This window comes from Staurois parvus, unplaced genomic scaffold (genome assembly GCF_062004578.1).
Source record: "Staurois parvus isolate SC_StPar_1 unplaced genomic scaffold, SC_StPar_1.0 ptg001162l, whole genome shotgun sequence".
NCBI classification, from domain to species: Eukaryota; Metazoa; Chordata; class Amphibia; order Anura; family Ranidae; genus Staurois; species Staurois parvus.
In genome coordinates, this window is record NW_028318958.1 from 8,141,102 (window position 1) to 8,160,749 (window position 19,648).

The 19,648-nt window shown below is 41.6% G+C and overlaps 1 protein-coding gene across 6 annotated transcripts in view; it reads right to left on the reverse strand.

Moving 5' to 3' along the window:
- Nucleotides 1-19,648, reverse strand: part of LOC149439062 (protein DOP1B-like) — a 657,792-nt gene that overhangs the window by 479,583 nt on the left and 158,561 nt on the right. For 3 of the 6 annotated variants that reach the window (XM_089659538.1, XM_089659534.1, XM_089659535.1), the window contains 5 exons: nt 19,133-19,243; nt 15,922-16,056; nt 15,767-15,822; nt 12,154-12,258; nt 9,646-9,790 (listed from right to left, as the gene is read on the reverse strand). In XM_089659538.1, coding sequence (XP_089515664.1) covers nt 19,162-19,243 — 82 coding nt within the window. In that variant the 3' untranslated portion in view covers nt 9,646-9,790; nt 12,154-12,258; nt 15,767-15,822; nt 15,922-16,056; nt 19,133-19,161. Of the gene's footprint in view, nt 1-9,645; nt 9,791-12,153; nt 12,259-14,699; nt 14,776-15,766; nt 15,823-15,921; nt 16,057-19,132; nt 19,244-19,648 lie in introns of those variants that run through there. The other 3 variants (XM_089659536.1, XM_089659537.1, XM_089659540.1) reach the window with 3 other exon arrangements.

Genomic DNA, 19,648 nt, shown 5'->3' on the forward strand with positions numbered 1-19,648 from the left:
GGTAAAACCTTTTCCTTTTCATGAAATGGAATTAGAAAGAGAAATGGAAGAATGATAAGTGGGGGTGAGAGACAGAAACTACCTGAGGCCTGAACACAACCTTGTTACTATGTAAAACCAGAAAAGGTTTCTTGCAGGATAAGGCCTCAGCTCAGACACTAATCCCAGAGGTGATGGCTACAAGGAATGCCATATTGTAGGTGAGAGCAGAAAAAGGAATGTCTCTAATAACGATGGGTCGAACACCCCCGTGTTTGGTTTTCTGTCAAACATTCGAACCTAAAGAATGCTCGAGCGCAAACTTTGAACTCAATGCAAGTCTATGGGACTCAAACTTGTAAATTTAAAAGTGCCCATTTTGAAGGCCTTTATGTCACCACTGACTCCACCCAATTGTGTACATGTGACCGGCAACTGTCAGATCTGTCATACTGTGACTAGCGCTCGGCGGGTGCGGACGGGTCAGTGGCCATCGGGTTTTTTAAAAATGTCTCTTAGCTGGCGTGGTCAGGATAATGCTGGACGCTGTGATTGTCGATGGATTACATCAAAGAAAACCATTTTTTTTTCTTTTCATTAAAGGACTTGTCAAAAACTGTTGTTTTGTTTTTTGTTCAATTAAAGGAATTATTTAAAAGCCCGGTGACTTTATCTTTTCAAAAACCTTTAGTGAATGAGTAGGGGTACCCCTTATTCACAATGGGGGGTAGCATCAGGGTGCACCTATATTTAGAGGGTTACCCTGATACTAATGAGCCCCCCTGCTCACACATCCCAACAACCACCGGGTTAGGGTTGTGGGGAAAAGGCCCTAGTCCCCATCGGCATGGGAACACCATCCCAATGCCGGGGGCACGTGGCCTGGTAAGACAAAGGGAGGGGAGTGCACAATTGCCCCCCCCACCTTTCTTGCCCTGTCAGGTCTGCTCTCGGATCAAGGGTCTAGTAGGAATTTAAGAGGAACCCCATGGTTTTTGTTCCATTTTTTGGGATGGCGTTCCCCTTAAAAGTCCCACCAGGCCTAAAGGGCCTGGTATGGCTTTTACAGGGAACACCACGCACTTTAAAAACTTTTTTTTTACTGTGTGGCCCCTCCTAACCTTCCTATCAGATCCAAAGGGCTTGGTATGGATTAGGGGAGGGTTGGGACCCACGCTGTTTCTTGTTTTTTTTATGTATTTTTTGTTTTATTTTATTTGCTTTTCTTCTTTAATATTATTAAAAGTGTAAGCAGCCTTATATAATGTGGGGCGTAGACTTAGCCGTGAGCCATGACTGGCCAAAGTCACTGACTGGCCAATCATGACTCTTACAGTGCATTGTGCTGTGATTGGCCACAGGGTTGCACCTGATCTGTGGTCAGGTGCATTGCTTTGGCCAATCATGGCTCTCACAATGCACTGTGAGAGCGCAATTCATGAGGACCAGACTTCCGTCCCGCTGCTCTGTGCTGGAAATGACATCACTAACCTCCGCCCCACGTGTTATGCCACCAACCTACGTGGCTTTGTCAAGGAAGCTTAGTGACGTAATTTCCGGCACGGAGCCATGGACCGGAAGTCCGGTCCTTGTGAATCGTGCTTTTACAATCAGTGTATATGTTAATGTTTTTATTGGTATTTGGCTTTTAGTTCAATAAATAGTATTACAATATTAGAGGCCATTTGTTTTTCCTTCCCTGGGGGTCCCAGAGTGGAGGAGAGGAAGTGGAGGTGACATTTTTGGAGTGGAGGTTATACTACTGATGGAGGAGATATACAGTGTGACCCGTTGCTGCCATCTAGAGTCTACGTATGGAATTACAACTAAGCACTTGTGACCTGTGTTTATATAGGTCCTGGTGTCCAGGTGAGCGGCCATCTTTACATGTGGTGGTGGTGTTTATCACACGGTTCATTTTGGATTACTGGAATATATTTGTCGAGTGAAGCACAGAATTCATTTTTGGATCACTTACACATTATTTGTTATGAACTATTTAATGGACACTTTGATTTTTTGACTGTTTCATTAATATTCAGTGTAGTATTTATGATGTTTTATTGAGTAGCACATTACTATATCAACATAAAGTATTTGACATGTATCAGTCTGGAAAGGGTTACAAAGCCATTTCTAAGGCTTTGGGACTCCATCAAACAACAACTAAGAACTGCAGTTAATGTCAGTGTTCACGATTCAACAATAAGAAAGAGACTGGGCAAGGATGGCATCCGTGGGAGAGTTTCCAGGCGAAAACCACTGCTGACCAAAAAGAACACAAAGGGGGTTATGGACTAAAACTGGAAAGTGCAAAATCTGGTGCAGCTGTGCATGGTAGCCAGTCAGCTTCTAACTTCAGCTTGTTCAATTAAGCTTTGGTAATAAAAACTGGAAGCGGACTGGTTTCTATGCAGAACTGCACCAGATTTTGCACTCTCCAGTTTCAGTAAATCAACCCAAAAGGCTTGTCTCACATTTGCCAAAAAACATCTTGATTATCCCCAAGACTTTTGGGAAAATATTATGTGGAGACAAAATGAGACAAAAGTTGAACTTTTTGGAGGGTGTGCATCCCACTACATTTGGCATAAAACTAACACAGCATTTCATAAAAAGAACATCATATCTACAGTCAAATGTGGTGATAGTGTGATGGTCTGGGGCTGCATTGCAGCTTCAGGATCTGGATGACTTGTCGCAATTGATGGAACCAAGAATTCTATTCTATTCTGCCAAAAATATCTTGCCATGAGTTCTTGACCTCAAGCTCAAGCGCACTGCATAGCAAGGCAATGATCTGAAACATACTAGCAAGTCCACCTCTGAATGTCTCATAAAAAAAAAAAAATATTGTTTTGGAGTGGCCTAGTCAAAGTCTGGACTTAAATCTAATTGAAATGCTGTGGCATGACCTTAACCTCCCTTATTATTTCAGATTTTTGGTGCTGAAAGCGGTACCATGACCGTGGGATTACTGTGCTTGATTGGCCAGCAAACTCGCCTGACCTGAACCCCATAGAGAATCTATGGGGCATTGCCAAAAGAAAGATGAGAGACATGAGACCGAATAATGCAGAAGAGCTGAAGGCCGCTATTGAAGCATCCTGGTCTTCCATAACACCTCAACAGTGCCACAGGCTGAAAGCTTCCATGCCACGCAGCATTGAGGCAGTAATAGCTGCAAAAGGGCCCAAACCAAGTACTGAGTACATATGCATGCTTATACTTTTCAGAGGTCCGATATTGTTCTATGTACAATCCTTGTTTTATTGATTGCATGTAATATTCTAATTTTCTGAGATTGTGGATTTGGGGTTTTCATGAGCTGTAAGCCATAATCATCACAATTATGACAAATCACGGCTTGAACTTTCTTGGTTTGCATGTAAAGTGTCTATCTCATATATTAGTTTCACCTTTTAAGTTGCATTACTGAAATAAATGAACTTTTGCACGATATTCTAATTTTTCGAGTTTCACCTGTATATTGTAGGCCTGTAATTTTTAGGAATAACTCACTGAAATCTGTCTGAACAAGAGTCTAGTAAACATCCCGGGTATGTTAAAATTTGAAACGCGAAATCATAAATTATAATTTATTAAATAATCATAAAAAATAATAATAAAAGTAATTCAAAAATATAATCAAACCAAAAACACTGAAATTTGAAATATAGCGCCAAGTTCGCACATCACTGATCTTAGTCGCAAAATCATTTTCAGTGTCTGATGACGAATTTCCCCCACGAATCATTATCACTCAATTCTGCAAGTGGTTCTGATTTACTATTGCTGTTCTCTAGCTGATCTAAAACCGCTTTTGACCTAAAGGGACGCTTTTTGGACTCCATGGACGTTTCTCAGTTTCCAGGCAGAAAGAACAGTAAAAATGCAGGCAGGGCGCAGGACAAAGCACTAGGGACAAAATGTTTGTGAAATGCTTTGATACAGTAATGTTTTACTATGTGATTTTAGTGAATGTCACTTTTTGTCATTTTCAAATTTCCCGCCGTTCCGTCCCCCGTACGGCCCGACGCTCGCAGGGGACGGAACCCAGATGACAGATGCCGCCATCCGCCGAATTACATTGCCAGGGACACTGCAGGAGGGACATCGCGGGAGCGCAGGACAAGGTAAGTGATCGAGGGAGCAGCGCCGAAGGGTAAGCCCGAGTGTAGCTCGGGGTTACCGCTTGTGGTACTGAAACTTTACCCCGAGCTACACTTGGGAATACCGCCAGGGAGGTTAAACAGGCTGTTCATGCTCAAAAACCCTCCAATGTAGCTGAATTAAAACAATTCTGCAAAGGAGAGCAGGCCAAGATTCCAACACAGTGATGTGAAAGACTCATTGTCAGTTATCGCAAATGCCTGATTGCAATTATTTCCCCCAAGGGTGGCAGAGTCAGTTATTAGGTTTAGGGGGCAATTACTTTTTCACATAGGACCAGGAAGGTTTGGACAGTTTTTTTCCCTTAATAAATGAAATCAACATTTAAAAATTGCATTTTGTATTTACTCCGGTTATCTTTGTGTAATATTAAAATCTGTTTGATGAACTGAATCAATTAAGTGTGAAAAATGCAAAAAAAAAAACAAAACAAAAACATACTTCTCTTTAAATAGCTGAGCATTAGAAAAAAAACAGCTGGTAGTAGGAGGTGCATCCAGTGTCTAATTTTCCTGTAGACAGTATAACCCAGAAAGGAAAGATTTCCAGTGTCCCTCAATGGACGAGAAAGAAAATTAGTTTGTATTCAGTTTATCAGGATTAATGAGGATTATGTTTTAGCACGTGTCTTTCCATAAACCTCATTTGTAAATTATTACATGTCCTTAAAATATTTTTAGGCTGCAGATATGAACTTAAACTCTGCCAAGAACATTCATCCAAATATTAGGCATAGATGTTTGATTGTTATCTAGACTTGCTGAAACTTACAAACTGTGCCAAGTACCCATTTACACTCAGATGTAATACACTTATGAAGTGTAAATACGAAGGCTTGTCACATTATCTACACCTGTATTCTCATATCGTGTCAGTACTGCTTTCAGAACACAGGCCACCTACAAAGAATACTTACCACACTTCTGGCTGATTTCATGGTCATACAGAACATAAAGAGGCCCTTTCAGGTTTCTAAGCAAACCATAATACCAGTTCTCTGCAGTAGAAGAGGTGTTATACTCACCTTTCCATAGGCCTGTGTCTCCTACCTCCCCCTCTATTCCAGTGCTGCATCCTCTTTCATCCTTTTCAGCACTGCACACAACCAGCATGTCTGTGTCCACAGCTGTGTGCTATGGTCCCTTCCTCTGACCTGACAGCACACAGCAGTGATGTAGGAGTCAGAGGATGGAGACAGAGTACAGCCAGGAACACGGGCTTTCAACCCTTCTAAAAAAGACTGACGGAGACAACAGGGCTAGAACAAAGCACATATAGCAGACACAGACCACCAACAGGTGAGTACACTTTTTTTGATTTGTTTACAGACCTTATAGGGGCTCTTTATCCATAGCTTCACATCTGTGTGGGTAGTGTCGCTGTGGATCCGCATGAAAATGCATGCAACCGCACCACCCACACAGAGAATTGCGGACCCGTGGGCTGCGCTTTCCAAAGAAGTGCAGGGACTTCTTTCCTTGCGTGTCACGGGCACGGGAGTCCATTCAAATGAATGGGCTCTCGTGCCCGTGCAAACGCAGCAACATAGATGTGAAACGGGTCGAATCCAACTCCAGCTATTTTTCATTTTAGTTTTGGTCAGAGCGGGGAAAAGATAACACTTTTTTGTGGCTTTCTTTAAGGTCTGTGTCCCATAATATGCCAAAATGAAAAATATCTTTATTTTTTATTTTTTTTCCCATGGTAGGATATAACCCCATAGGATCACTGGCATTATAGGCTGCGCTGTGTATGCTCAAGACCCTTTGTAGTCACTTTCTATGGATACCTACTGCAAGTGCCAGGGAGGCCCCCTCACCTTGACGGCTTTCCAAAATACTATCCAGTATTTTTGTTACACTGTTCATTTTTTTCACTATTTTTTACTATGTACACCAACGACATTGGCTTGCTGCTTTTTCCTTGTTCTGCTCTGACTTTCTCACTGATTTTTGAAAAACTTAAATAAAGAATTAATAAAAACAAATGTGACAATATCAGATTATTTTAAGATTATGCTACCAAACCAATTAAATGTCACATCTACACACACATGTGCACGATTGTTTGTTTCCTATGGTAAAGGAAATATAAACATGAGATAAGATTGTTCACAAAACAGAAAACTGCTAAAATTTAATTTCCAATTTAATGATCTTTCTACTTTTGTTGATCTTCTGCAAACATAGCAATACTAAACAAAATTTCACAAAATACGGAAAATCACACATTTTCTAAGGCTCGGTTCACATATGTGGTGCCGCTGCGGGACCCGCACAAATACCGGCCGCCGAAACCACCCGCAGGCGGGTGCAATAGATCCTTATGGCATGCTGCCAGCGCTGGAAATCGCAACCGTACTGGGAACCTTGGTTCCTGTGTGGGCTGTGATTTCAGAAATACTGCAGGGAATTATTTCTTGTGTGTCCTGGGGCACAGCAGTCTATTCAAATGAATGGGCTCTCATGTTCGCGCAAATCATGGCCCAACACGGCCACACAGGTGTGAACCTAGCCTTAGACTGCTTTCTTAAATGCATGGGTAACCATACTGTGTACTGGATTTACCAATAACTCTGCATTAAAACGGAACTTCATCCTAAAGGGAAGTTCCACCTTATGCCCCCCTTCTTTTGGAACTTTTTTCTTTTTGGGGGAGTGGGTACCTAGCTTTGGTAGGTACCCATCCCACTTCTGGTTGGATCGCCTAGGTGATTTCACTGGAAGTTTAATACCCAAACCCCCCTTTCCCCACCCACAGCCTTTTGGGACATGTCTCAGGTCCCAGCAGGCTGCAAGACCATTCACACAGCGCAGCGCGGCTTGCACATGCACAGTGGGAAGCCAGAAGAAGTCATAGCTGGCTTCAAACACTAAACATGCCAGGGCCAGGGTCCCAAAGACTGACAAACAATTGGCCCAGGTTAGGGCAGCGCTGGATCCCTGGACAGCAGCTACAGTATTTGTGGCTGCCAACTTTTAATCTTTTACAGACTAAAGAACCACTTTAAGACAGTGCTGAGAGAGAATAAAGCTCACCTCTGCAAGCATGGAGAGAGCGTGCACACTGTACACAGATAGCGTGGAGGCAGAGACCATGGATGACTGCGCTGCGGCATTTTCTTCTGTGCGGAGAACTAATTACCATTCAACCAAGACAGACATAACAGGAAGGAAAAGACCTAAACCAAGCTATCCTTAATAGGTCTCTCTCATTTCCTGCTCTTTTATGGCACATAAGCCCAAGTTTGTGACTCTTTAGAAATCAAGATATGACAATGTTGTATCTTGAATAAGATTATCTGTTTTTTTTGTTTTTTTTAGAGGAAGATTAGATCACGTTTTTGGAATAATTCAAGCAGAAAATCAAAAAGAACAACTGTATATTAACATTAGAAGTCCACTACTAGTTGTAGTATATTAGCTAAGTCAAGCCTGAAATATCAGCAAAGCTATTACTTATTTTTAACTGTAAAACACTTTCATGAAAACATCACAACTGATAACATTTTGCTATAATATAATTTGATTGGGGTACATTCACACCCCTGCATTTTGCCGTTTGTTCTTGTTTTGATCATATCAGTTTCAGATGCTTTTGAGATCATTCAGAATTTTTTGACAGATGCATTTGAGTTGTAGTTAATCTCCTTCTGCACTATAAAACAGATGAACAGAGGGCACAACAGCCTAGTGCATTACTAAAATATTATACTCACAAACCAACTGAGTCAACAGGCATATCAAAGAACCAAGACACACCTGTCTCCAGATCAACAACGCATGACCTGTGATGCAGGGAGGCTACTTTTTGTCCAATATGGCTTACACATTTGGAGGGGCAAAACTCTCTCCTTCAGAAGAAGCCTGGGCTCTGAAGAAGAGGGGCTGCCCCTCACAACGTGTAAGCCATATTTGATGAATAAGGTCTCTCTGTGTCACAGGTCATGCGTTGTTGATCTGGAGACAGTTGTGTCTTGTGTTTTTTTATATGCCTATTTACTCAATCTGTTTGTGAGTATATTATTTTCTTTTATATCAATAAACAATGTATTATGATAATGTGCTAGGCTAGGGTCTGTCCTCCGACTGCAGCTATTCCTCCATTTAACAGCACTGATATCGCAGACTACAAGTGTAAACACAGAGAGGCGTCCATGTTGGGAGTGTTGAGTACATGCCTTTTCTATTTTAATTTTGTGAGTGGCCAATTTGCATTTGATTTGAAAATTAACGCTTTTAACTCTACTGCACTTAGTGTGCGCTCTTCTTGTTTGTTTGCTTGTATGTCATTTGTAGATTACCCCAATCTTGTCAGGAGCAGCACCAAAGGCAGCAAGAGGTGTTTTATTACTCTTGATGATTCCAATGCCTGGACTAAGGATTTGTGATTTAATTAACTTATGGACATGAACTGTTTTTTTCTGATGAACTTAATTTTTGTTTACATTCCACAAGTTCCTTCATTTACATTATTATAGTCATAAGTATTTTGAGTGGGCTAAAAAAGTTTTTTTTTAAATTGGCTCTGAAGAAAAGGGGCTGCCCCTCGAAACATGTAAGCCATGTTGGATGAAAAGGAGTCTCCCTGTGTCATGGGTTATGCATTGCTGATCTGGAAACAGTTGCGTCTTGTTTTTTTGCTATGTTGGTTCAATCTGTTTGTGAGTATATTTGCTTTTATATATATATCAATAAATGGCGTATTATGGTAATGCACTAGGCTGTGTGCCCTCTGTTCATTTGTTTTATAGTGCTGCGCACGAAGGGATATCCATAGATCTGGGAGGTCAGCAAGGCCTGCTAGTGCCATAGCCATAAGTGGGAGGATTGGGAAGCCTGTTAAACTGGCCATACATTACACAATTTTCTTGTACAATTTTCCTTTAGATTTACCAAACCCATATAATAGGAGGTCAAACCTAAACACTTTCAATTTGTATGCAATCAGGCTGGCCCTTGCACTACATAATTGAAGGTAAATCTAAAAGGAACTTTACAATGTGTGTGAAGACAGATGCCGCTCTGTGACCAAGCCCCCTATGGGTGGGGCAAAATGCATCAGCAGGCGTGGTCAGAATGACAGCTGAGGCCATTCACTACACACTGTTCCTCTCTGACTCCTGGGGATCGGTCTGAGCAGTGTCCATCTTCATACATATTGTCAAATCTCTGTAATTTCTTGGGACGTTGCTCCCTCTTCTCTCTGCCGGCAGGGTGATTACTATTTGCTGTCAGCCTCGAGCAGCACCAGAAACAACTTTTTGGTTTAAATCTAAAGGAAATTGAATTGTATGATGTATGCCCAGCTTTAGACTCTCAGCACCACATTCGAGCGCGGGAGAGTGTATTTAAAGTTAACCTCCTTCAAGAGGGTTTTGCATTCCCATAGACTTATATGGGAATTCAAATCCCATCTGACCTGAACAAAAGCCCGTGGACAGAGGATCAACAAAAAAAGGCATAAAAGATCATAATCTTACTGCCATCTTACCGTACAGCTCTTCATCAGCATCCCCATCATCCAGAGACACCTGTGGCCGGGCCTTCACCTCCAGGTTTCTGCTCAGCCAGCCGGTCTGTTCTAAGGAGGAGCCCGCCACGTTTCCTACCGACTCCAGGATCTTCTGTGTCACCTCCTGTAAAAATCCACATGGTTTATCTTTAATATCTGGTAGCAGACATATGAAAGGACATCCTTACCCAATATCAATAGGAATGCCAGATCTTACAGTTTCCCCTTATGTAGGTCAGAGCTGCATGCCTTTAGACATATCTTCTTCTCCAATCCCCACTCATGACATTACCATTAAGATCAACAGCAAAACCACTGGTCCCTCTGCATATGCCAGGGTGCTAGGTGTAACCCTAGACTCTGACCTCTCCTTTGGACCCCACATCCAATCACTGGCTAAATCCTGCCGCCTCAACCTCCACAACATTTCCACAATTTGCCCCTTTCTGACCAACGACACCATAAAAAACCGTATCCACGCCTTGGTTTTATCCTGCCTTGATTACTGCAACTCCCTCCTCACTGGTCTACCGTTACACAGGCTATCCCCCCTTCAGTCTATTATGAATGCTGCTGCTAGACTCATACACCTTACCAACCAATCAGCGACTGCTGCCCCTCTCTGCCAATCACTGGCTTCCACTAACCCAACATATAAAATGTAAAATACTAACAACATACAAAGCCATCCACCTCTGTGTGATGCGATTGATGTGTTTACTGGCACTTTTTGCGGTGCGTTTTTAAACACTTGTTTTTTATGCATTTTGCGGGGTTCTTTAGTCAACAGAAAACTACTGACTTTGATGCCACTTTTATTGGACTTTTACGTGATTTTGGGAGGGTACAACTTAGCTGCGACTTTGGGAAGGTACAACTTAGCTGCGACTTTGGAAGGGTGAGACTTAGTTGCGACTTTGGGTAGGTGCGACTTTAATGCTTCTTGAGTGTCAGAGTGTTGCATCAAAGTTGCACTACATGAACAGAACTGTCATACTTTTCCTATTAGCAAAAAGTCACAAAGTCGCACCCATCCAAAGTTGCATCAAAGTCTCACCCAGGTAAAGTGACATCAAAGTCAATACATTCCTGTTTGCAAAAAACAAAAAAACAAAATGCAAAACGCATAAAAAACACACTACATGGCTTGAAGTCCCTTCGTCGTTCTCCTTTTACACATTTCTTCTTCCTTCCCTTCACCCCCCCCCCCTTTTTTTTTCTCTTTCTTTTTCTCTCTCCCTACCTTTTTCCCTGTCTTGGATACTACTGCTATTTGTTTATGTCAATAGACTGATCTGTTTGTACTACCTTTCAGACCAGTGTGCTGTACTTTGCTGTTTTTGAAACCGATAATTTAAATCTCTATGTCAGTGGTTCTCAACCTGTGGGTCGCGACCCCTTTGGGGGTCGAATGACCCTTTCACAGGGGTCGCCTAAGACCATCGGGAAAACACATATTTCCGATGTGTAATGAGCAGCTACGGTGTTGAAAGCAGCAGTATTGGAGGTAAAACGACACTTTATGAATTATAATTACTGGGTAAATAATTTTATGGTTGGGGGTCACCACAACATGAGGAACTGTATTAAATGGTCGCGGCATTAGGAAGGTTGAGAACCACTGCTCTATGTAATTGGACCACACCTGGTTCATTGTCTTATTTGCTGGCATCCACTAATGCGTCTTATTTTTGTAGATGTTTGTACTCTAAAAAAGTTGTTTAAATAAAGAATGTAAAAAAAAAAAAAATCACACTACATGCGTTTTTGCTGCATGTTCATTGAAGTCTATTGAACCAAAACTCACCATGTTCACATTTAGCTGTGAACCAGGCCCAACAGCGTACAAAGCAATTTTTTTCACTGAATATCTTTATTAAAACATTGCCATGCAACTTGCTATCAGGTGGAAATCAAATCATTTCAGCTGCAGAAGAGATCATTTCCACTATAACAGTAGATAATTGTAATTAGTAACAGGGAAGGGTTAAACATTTTGTCCGGTAGGTTTGTGCTCTTTAAAAATCAAGTGTACTTTTAATAGAAACTAGTATAAGTTCCTGACTTGATCTGGTATCGGCCTCCTGCAGTCGCTCTACAGCAGAACTCAGAATGGAAGAGGGAGAAGTAGCACAAAGAGCCAATCAGCTGTGCTGTGATGTTTATGTGCTAACAAGTGATGTGCTGAGGAAAAGGCAGAATGACAGAGATCAGTCTGCTGCTTCTCCCTCACTGTCCAGTCACAGGCTGAGGGCAGGGACAAGACCTAGTTGTCTTACTTAAATGAAGTAAAGAAAAGTCAGGTCTCCAGGATGGCTGGGCTGTGTGGCAGAGCTGTGTAAATCTTAGATCTGGACGGACAGAAATATAAATCCTTTAGCAGGTAAACTAACTCCCATATATGTAATTCATGTGCTTATTTAGCTATTTGCTTGGAGTTCAGCTTTTAATCTTTCATCAGAAGTATCTATAGGAAGTGTGATCTACCTTAAGAGAAGGAAGTAACCGGGTGGTGCCAGATTCAGAGAAACGGACTCCTTCAGAAGTGTGAGTAATGGTTGGAAATTTTCCTGCATATCAGATGGAGAAAGCCTGAAAGAACAATAAAAATAATTTTGTATTCTTCAATCCCACCCATCCAGTTGCTCTTCCCACAACCCATGGCTGGAACTTTCCACAATAAAACACTACATTGTAGCACGTCTCTCACATCGACCTTCTCCACCCCTTGTGACCGCTGATAATGAACACTGCACTGGACCTGTATTTCATGACAGGTATATCGCTCTCTCTCTCATGTTGGTAGGTTAACTGGATCCTGTCTACATTGGCCCTAGTATGTGTATGCATGAATATGAGTTAGGGACCTTAGATTATACGCTCCTTGAGGGTTAGGGACTGATGTGAATGTACAATATATATTTATATGTGTAAAGTGCTGTGTAAATTGACAATGCTACATAAGTACCTGAAATAAATACACACACACACTATATATATTTAGATTGTAAACTCTTAATCCTCTTGTTTTGATTGTATTGTAGCTGTACTGTCTCCCTTTATGTTGTATAGCGCTGTGCAAACTGTTGGCTCTATACAATTCCTCTATAATAAATTATATTTTATATATATATATATACACACACACACACACACAGTTGTGCTGAAAAGTTTGCATACCCTGGCAGAAATTGTGGAATTTTGGCATTGATATTGAAAATATGACTGATCATGCCAAAAAATACTCTTTTATTGAAGGATGATGATCATATGAAGCCATTTATTATCAAATAGTTGTTTGGCTCCTTTTTAAATCATAATAACAGAAATCACCCAAATGGCCATGATCAAAAATTTACATACCCTGAAATGTTTGGCCTTGGTACAGACACACAAGGTGACACACGCGGGTTAAAATGCCAATTAGAGGTTAATGTCCCACATCTGTAGCTTTTTAAATTACAATTAGTGTCAGTGTATAAATAGTCAATGAGTTTGTTAGCACTTATGTGGAAGCACTGACTAGGCTAGATACTGAGCCATGGGGATCAGAAAAAAAAATGGCAAAAGTCCTGCGTAGCAAGGTAATGGAACTTTATAAAGATGGAAAAGGAAATATAAAGATGTCCAAAGCCTTGAATATGCCAATCAGTACTGTTAAATCACCTATTAGGAAGTGTAAAGTTTGGGGATCTCTTGATACCAAGCCAAGGTCAGGTAGATCAAGAAAGATTGCAGCCATAACTTACAGAAGAATTGTCCGAGATTCATAGAAAAAATCACAGACAAACTCAAAAGAAAAACAGGCTTCTCTGGAAAAAGATGGTGTGGTTGTTTTTAAGGAGTACAATACTAAAGCCCGGTTACAATATGCCTGACAACACCTTGACATGCCTAACCAGGCCTTTTTGTGTCATTGATGCAGTAAAGGCTTCTTTCTGGCACCTCGACCATGCAGCTCATTTTTGTTCAAGTGTCATCATATTGTGCGCCTTCAAAACAACCACACTGTCTTTTTCCAGAGCAGCCTGTATTTTTCTTGTGGTTACCTATGGGTTTCCCTTTGTATCCCAAACAATTCTTCTGACAGTTGTGAATGCTATCTTTCTTAGACTACCTGACCTTGTCTTGGTATCAAGAGATCCCCGAACTTTCCACTTCTTAATAGGTGATTTAACAGTACTGATTGGCATATTCAAAGGCTTTGGACATCTTTTTATGTCCTTTTCCATCTTTATAAAGTTCCATTACCTTGTTATGCAGGACTGTTGACAGTTCTTTTCTGATCCCCATGGCTCAGAATCTAGCCTAGTCAGTGCTTCCACGTAAGAGCTAACAAACTCATTGACTATTTATACACTGACACTAATTGTAATTTAAAAAGCCACAGATGTGGGACATTAACCTCTAATTGGCATTTTAACCCGTGTGTGTCACCTTTTGTGTCTGTACCAAGGCCAAAAATTCCAGTGGAGGGAAACTTTTGATCATGGCCATTTGGGAGATTTCTGTTATCATTATGATTTAAAAAGGAGCCAAACAACTATTTGATCATAAATGGCTTCATATGATCACCATCCTTCAATAAAAGAGCATTTTTTTGCATGATCAGTCATATTTTCAATATCAATGCCACAATTTCTGCCAGGGTATGCAAACTTTTGAGCACAACTTGTACATACGCAAAATACATAAATAAAATACATTCACATCAGTCCCTGCCGTCAAGGAACTTCTTACAATCTAAGGTCCATAACTCACATTCATACACATACTAGGGTCAGTTTTGGACAGGAGACAATTAACCTACTAGCATGTCTTTGGAGTGTGGGAGGAAACCAGAGAACCCAGAGGAAACCCACACTGGCACAGGGAGAATATACAAATTCCAGGCAGGTAGTACCATGGTTGGGATTCAAACCGACGACGCTATTGCTGCCAGACAGAAGTGCTAACCACTTAGCCATTGTGCTGTATTAGCTGGGCAACTGAAAGACCTCCTAATAAAAAGGTATAGTAAGGGACTGTTCATACCTACAGGTGTGACCAAGCATGGGTACGTTTCCAGGCGTTGTGTGTAGAGCGGCCCTTTAATTTCAATGAGCTGCCCTATTCGTGAGAAACACAGAAAAGAAGCCCCTGACTCTTTTCCAAAAATGCACCAAACTGTACTGCATGCAGGCGTGAGCATTTGCAAATGCATGATGGTGCCATTAACAAATACAGTCACCACCATGTCTCTGCTAAAGTGCAGGGCATTGTGTGTCTAGAAAGCACATGATATGACATGCGTTCCCGATTCCAAATTTCTGAACCTAGCCTTATACTGTTGTTTGGTATCAACTACATTTTTAGCTCATTGCGATGAACTAGTTATCCTAAAATAAACATGAATATAATCAAACTAGTAAAAAGAAACTACTGATCACTTTCTTATTAAAGAGGAACTAAATTCTGGAACCTTTGTCCCCTAGAAAATCAAACTGAGGACAAAGAACAAGTCGCCAGTATTGCCTGCAGTCACCCTGCAGCTGATCTTTCCTCATTACTGACTTGCCACGCCTTGTTCTGCACTGTGTCTCTGTATAGAGGCGACCATCTTGGTAGAGGTAGGGTATTGCTTCCTCATGTAAGAACCTCCCATAAGGAGAACAGTGAGCAGCACAGGAGTGACATCACCAAATCAGGTGAGAATAAGGCCTCGTTCACACCATCTGATGAAAAAAACGCACAGATTTCACTTGCAGAGACACGAGTTTACGTCACTTTTCATGTGCGTTTCAGTGAATTTATACAGGTTGCAGATTCCTGCGCAGAAAAAAATCTGCACGTGACACTAGTGATGTGGTGTGAACAGGGCACATAGAGAACAATTGTTTTCTGTAAACCTTTGCAGAATGCATGCAGAAAAACTGACATCTCTGCACCTTGGTGTGAAAAAGGCCTAACAGTCAGAGGCAGCAGTGCCTTAGATCTTACGCTGCAGAAGGCTGTAGGCACAGACTGAAACTAACATCAGCAGCTGGTACTTCCACATAAACATCATTGAGTCTAATAAACAATATTTTATGCCATCAGTTTATCCACCAGGTTTTGTTACCTTTGTATAAATGCATGGCTGAACTTCAGCATGGGAATATCAACCAATGAGGACTTCTAGGGGAAAAAAAGACAGGAAAACATGAATAAATTTGGATCGCTGGGTCTGCCATAGGAAGATTATGAGATAACAGAACGGCCTACATCAGCAGCTACCTATTCTCCTTTTATCTGTGGGGGCTTTTTGACAACCTCCTTGACCAGATGCAGTATTGTGTCAGTCTTCAGTGTCTTTAATGCACATACAAGGTCAACTAAGGTCAGCTGGGAGTCACTGGGTACTGGTATGATCTGCGGGGGAACAAAAGGGAACATTGAATGGCTCTAATGTATTTGGGATGATTAGTTTTGTAAGTGATGACCGGTTTCTGGTTGCTTGCCTACCCTGTGACATCTTTTGAGCCTAATTAATGACCCATCATTGTGAAGGGGAAGCCTTACTAATGAAGGCAGGAAGGGATGGATAAGAGCCAGGAACCAAAAAGCTGGTTTAAATTTGCTTTGCAGAGCACTCCGTGTTTTGGGGGTTCACATAAAATGTGAGGCAGGAGGAGGGAAGCCAGGACTCGATTAAGCTTTGGTTGGTTGACTCAATGATGACTGACCATAGTCCTGACCTCAGCTGTTTGCTCTGCTTTGGTTCTATCCTACTTTCTACATGTCTTCTTTCCCATGACAATGCCAGTAGGTAGGCAGGGTGAGGGTATATAATTGGAACTTTTCTTGGCAAGCAAAAGATGAAGATGGACAATGGTGAAGAGCGGTGAAGCAATAGAAAGTATTAAATAACTTTTATTATTCCTTTCAGGCAGCTCAGGACACCGCTGCAGCAAGGGATGATACATATGAGGGAATTCATACAATTCATATTATGACTTTGCTTCATAACCATATACATCCAGTTTTGGTAAGTAACATTAAATGCTAACTAAACACAAGAGCAAAAACACAATATATCTTAGCCTACAGTCCTCAGATGGTGAGGCTGCATTAGTTGGCTTTTTAAAGCGAAGAACATTTTCAGTAAATACTGCAAATACTTGTTGATCCTACCAGAAATGCCGTGTCCTTGTCACTTCCTGTGAGCTGCATCAAAGAATATCATCCTTCGTAGCGATCTTGTGTAAATTACTGATTGCCCTGTTCTCTATGTAATGAAGATGAAGAAATTTGGACATATTTTGTAGTCCATATTAGGAGAACAGCGCAGAGTGACAACCATGGTTCTCTCCATAGATACAGTGCAGGAGTGATGTAGCCACCCATGGACAGGAAGTGTATTAACTGCCTGATTACCAGGTGAAAATAAAGCAAAAGAAGCTTGAAAAATAAAAATGAAATATGACCTTTTAGACCCAACATGTATCATTAAAGAGAACCTGTCACCTAAAAATCATCACATAGGGGACTTTATTTCCCCTACCCCAACACCGCACCCACCCCCCCAAAAAGAAAAATTTTAAGGCCTCTCTACCCCTACATACTGTATATGCATATCTGAATGTAATTGCACACGTCAGTGCGCCTACAAGTGAAAATGGTGATTGCGATACATGTTACATATCGCCACACACGCCGAAGTGCGAGGGATAATTCTAGCACCAGACCTCCTCTGAAATGCTAAGCTGATGACCTGTAGGGGGCTTTTGAAATGTCACCTATAGAAAATATAGGGTACTAATTTCACAGGTGCACACAAATTCAAGGTTTGGCATATTGGGGATCTATTTACTCAGCACAACCTCTTCCTTTGTAGTTTACCAAAATTTTGGTCATTTATTGCGTGTGTTTGTCCTAAATTTCACTTTAGTGTGTTTGCGGTAATATCGTATGACATAAAACACTGGAACTACCACTATTTTATTCTCTAGGGCAGGCATGTCCAAAGTCCGGCCCGCGGGCCATTTATGGCCCGGGGGTCGGTTTAATACGGCCCTCCAACAGCCCTCCCTGCTCTGTGTAATGTGGCCCTCCCTTCTATGGCAGTCTTCTGCTTGAGAGCAGAGGGCAGTGCGCATGCCTGACTGCGGCGCGTTCTCCCTGGTCTGTGTAAATGCGGCTGTCGCACGGCCCTCCCTTCTGTGGCAGACAGTCTTCTGCTTGAGAGCAGTGCGCATGCGTGACTGCGCCACGCTGGGAGCGACAGAGGGCGGTGACGTCAGGGCCGGGCTTCCAGCGTGAAGTGTTTCTCTTCCCCTCCCGGCTGCCGAGCAGAGACTTCAGCTCCAGCTACCTTTTTCACCCTTCACATTAGTGCAGGTAAGTTTTTTTAAAATTTATTTTCAATACATTGTGAAAACTCAGCTGTCAGTTGATCTTAATGTTATGAAATGAAAAGTATGTCGTTTGCAATTAACTTGGCATAAAATAATTTATTTGCATTTAATTGTAATGGTTCAAAGAATGTTCGGAAAAATGTTCGGCCCTCCACCCTTAAATGTGTGCAAAAAATGCAAAACCGGCTCTGTCAGCGAAAGGGTTAATAGAGCTGAGCTTGGGTGTCCTCCACAGTCCTCTCCATCTGAACCTTGGATCTGCACTGTTTACTAATCCAAAGGCTGTGGGCCGGGTCATTCAATGCCATTGTCTATAGGTAGGCGTGTCCATAAAAGAGCGCTGTTGTCACTTTTTTTTCCCTCCGCAGATTGCGTTTTTTGTGCAATAGACTTCAATGGCACTTCCCCAATAACGCAAGGGTTGTGTTTTTGATGCTTTTTTTTTGCCGATAGCAAAGTATTGACTTTGATGTGACTTTTTTTTGCTAATAGGAAAGCATGACATTTCTGTTCATGCAGTGCGGTTTTGATGCGACTTTGGATGGGTGTGAGTTTGATGCAACTTTTTTTTTTGTTTTTTTGCTAATAGGAAAGTATGACAGCTTTGCTCATGTAGTGCGACTTTGATGCGCCATTACACACTCTAGCACTCAAGTCACATCAAAGTTGTGCAGGAACCTTTTGTGTCCAAAGTCGCAGGTTAGGGTTAAAGGTTAGGGTCAGCGTTAAATGTTAGGGTTAGAACGCTAACCGCAGCCTTTAACCCTAACCTGCGACTTTGGACACAAAGATTCTTGCGCTACTTTGATGCTACTTGAGTGCCAGAGAGTGTAAAGTCGCATCAAAGTTGCACTACATGAACAGAACTGTCATACTTTCCTATTAGCAAAATAAAAAAAAAAAAAAGTTGCATCCAAGTGGCACCCATCCAAAGTCATATCAAATACAGTACTTTCCTACTGGCAAAAAACCGCAAAGCACAACAAAAACACGTGTTCAAAAATTCAAAACACGCTGTGAAATCGCACAATCCTGTCTGCCTCGATGTGAACCTAGCCTCACTCGGATCTCCATCACCAGCCCATACTTACCTGAGCCCCATCACAATCCAGCACTGTGCTTAAAAGCAGCGGCTCTCCCAGCTCCGTTCCTCCTCACTCCACACCAGCTGGGGATCCAAGAAGAGGAGGATCGAGGCTGACCTGTGCAAAACCATTAAGTACAGGTAAGTATGAAATTCTTGTGATTTTTATTTTTAAAAAAATGAAGCCTTGCAGGCCATACACTGATAGAATCTGAAAAATACAGAAGGAATAGAGGCGCCTCCCCCTATTCACTCGGAGAATGACACATCAATTCTCGTGCATCTAGGGGTGTGGTGGAGCCGCCCCTTCCAGTGTACAATCAACACACAAAAGTAAGGCACTTCACCCAAAGAACTGACTCAAACACAGAAAATCTATATAAATGAATAAATACATTGATCCAAGGGATCACCACGCTGTGTTTATGGAGTCTTTTTTTGAGTTGTGATAACTTGGATCAATTTATTCTTTTATATATATTTTCTAAGTTATCACAACTCAAAAAGTTTCCATAAACACAGA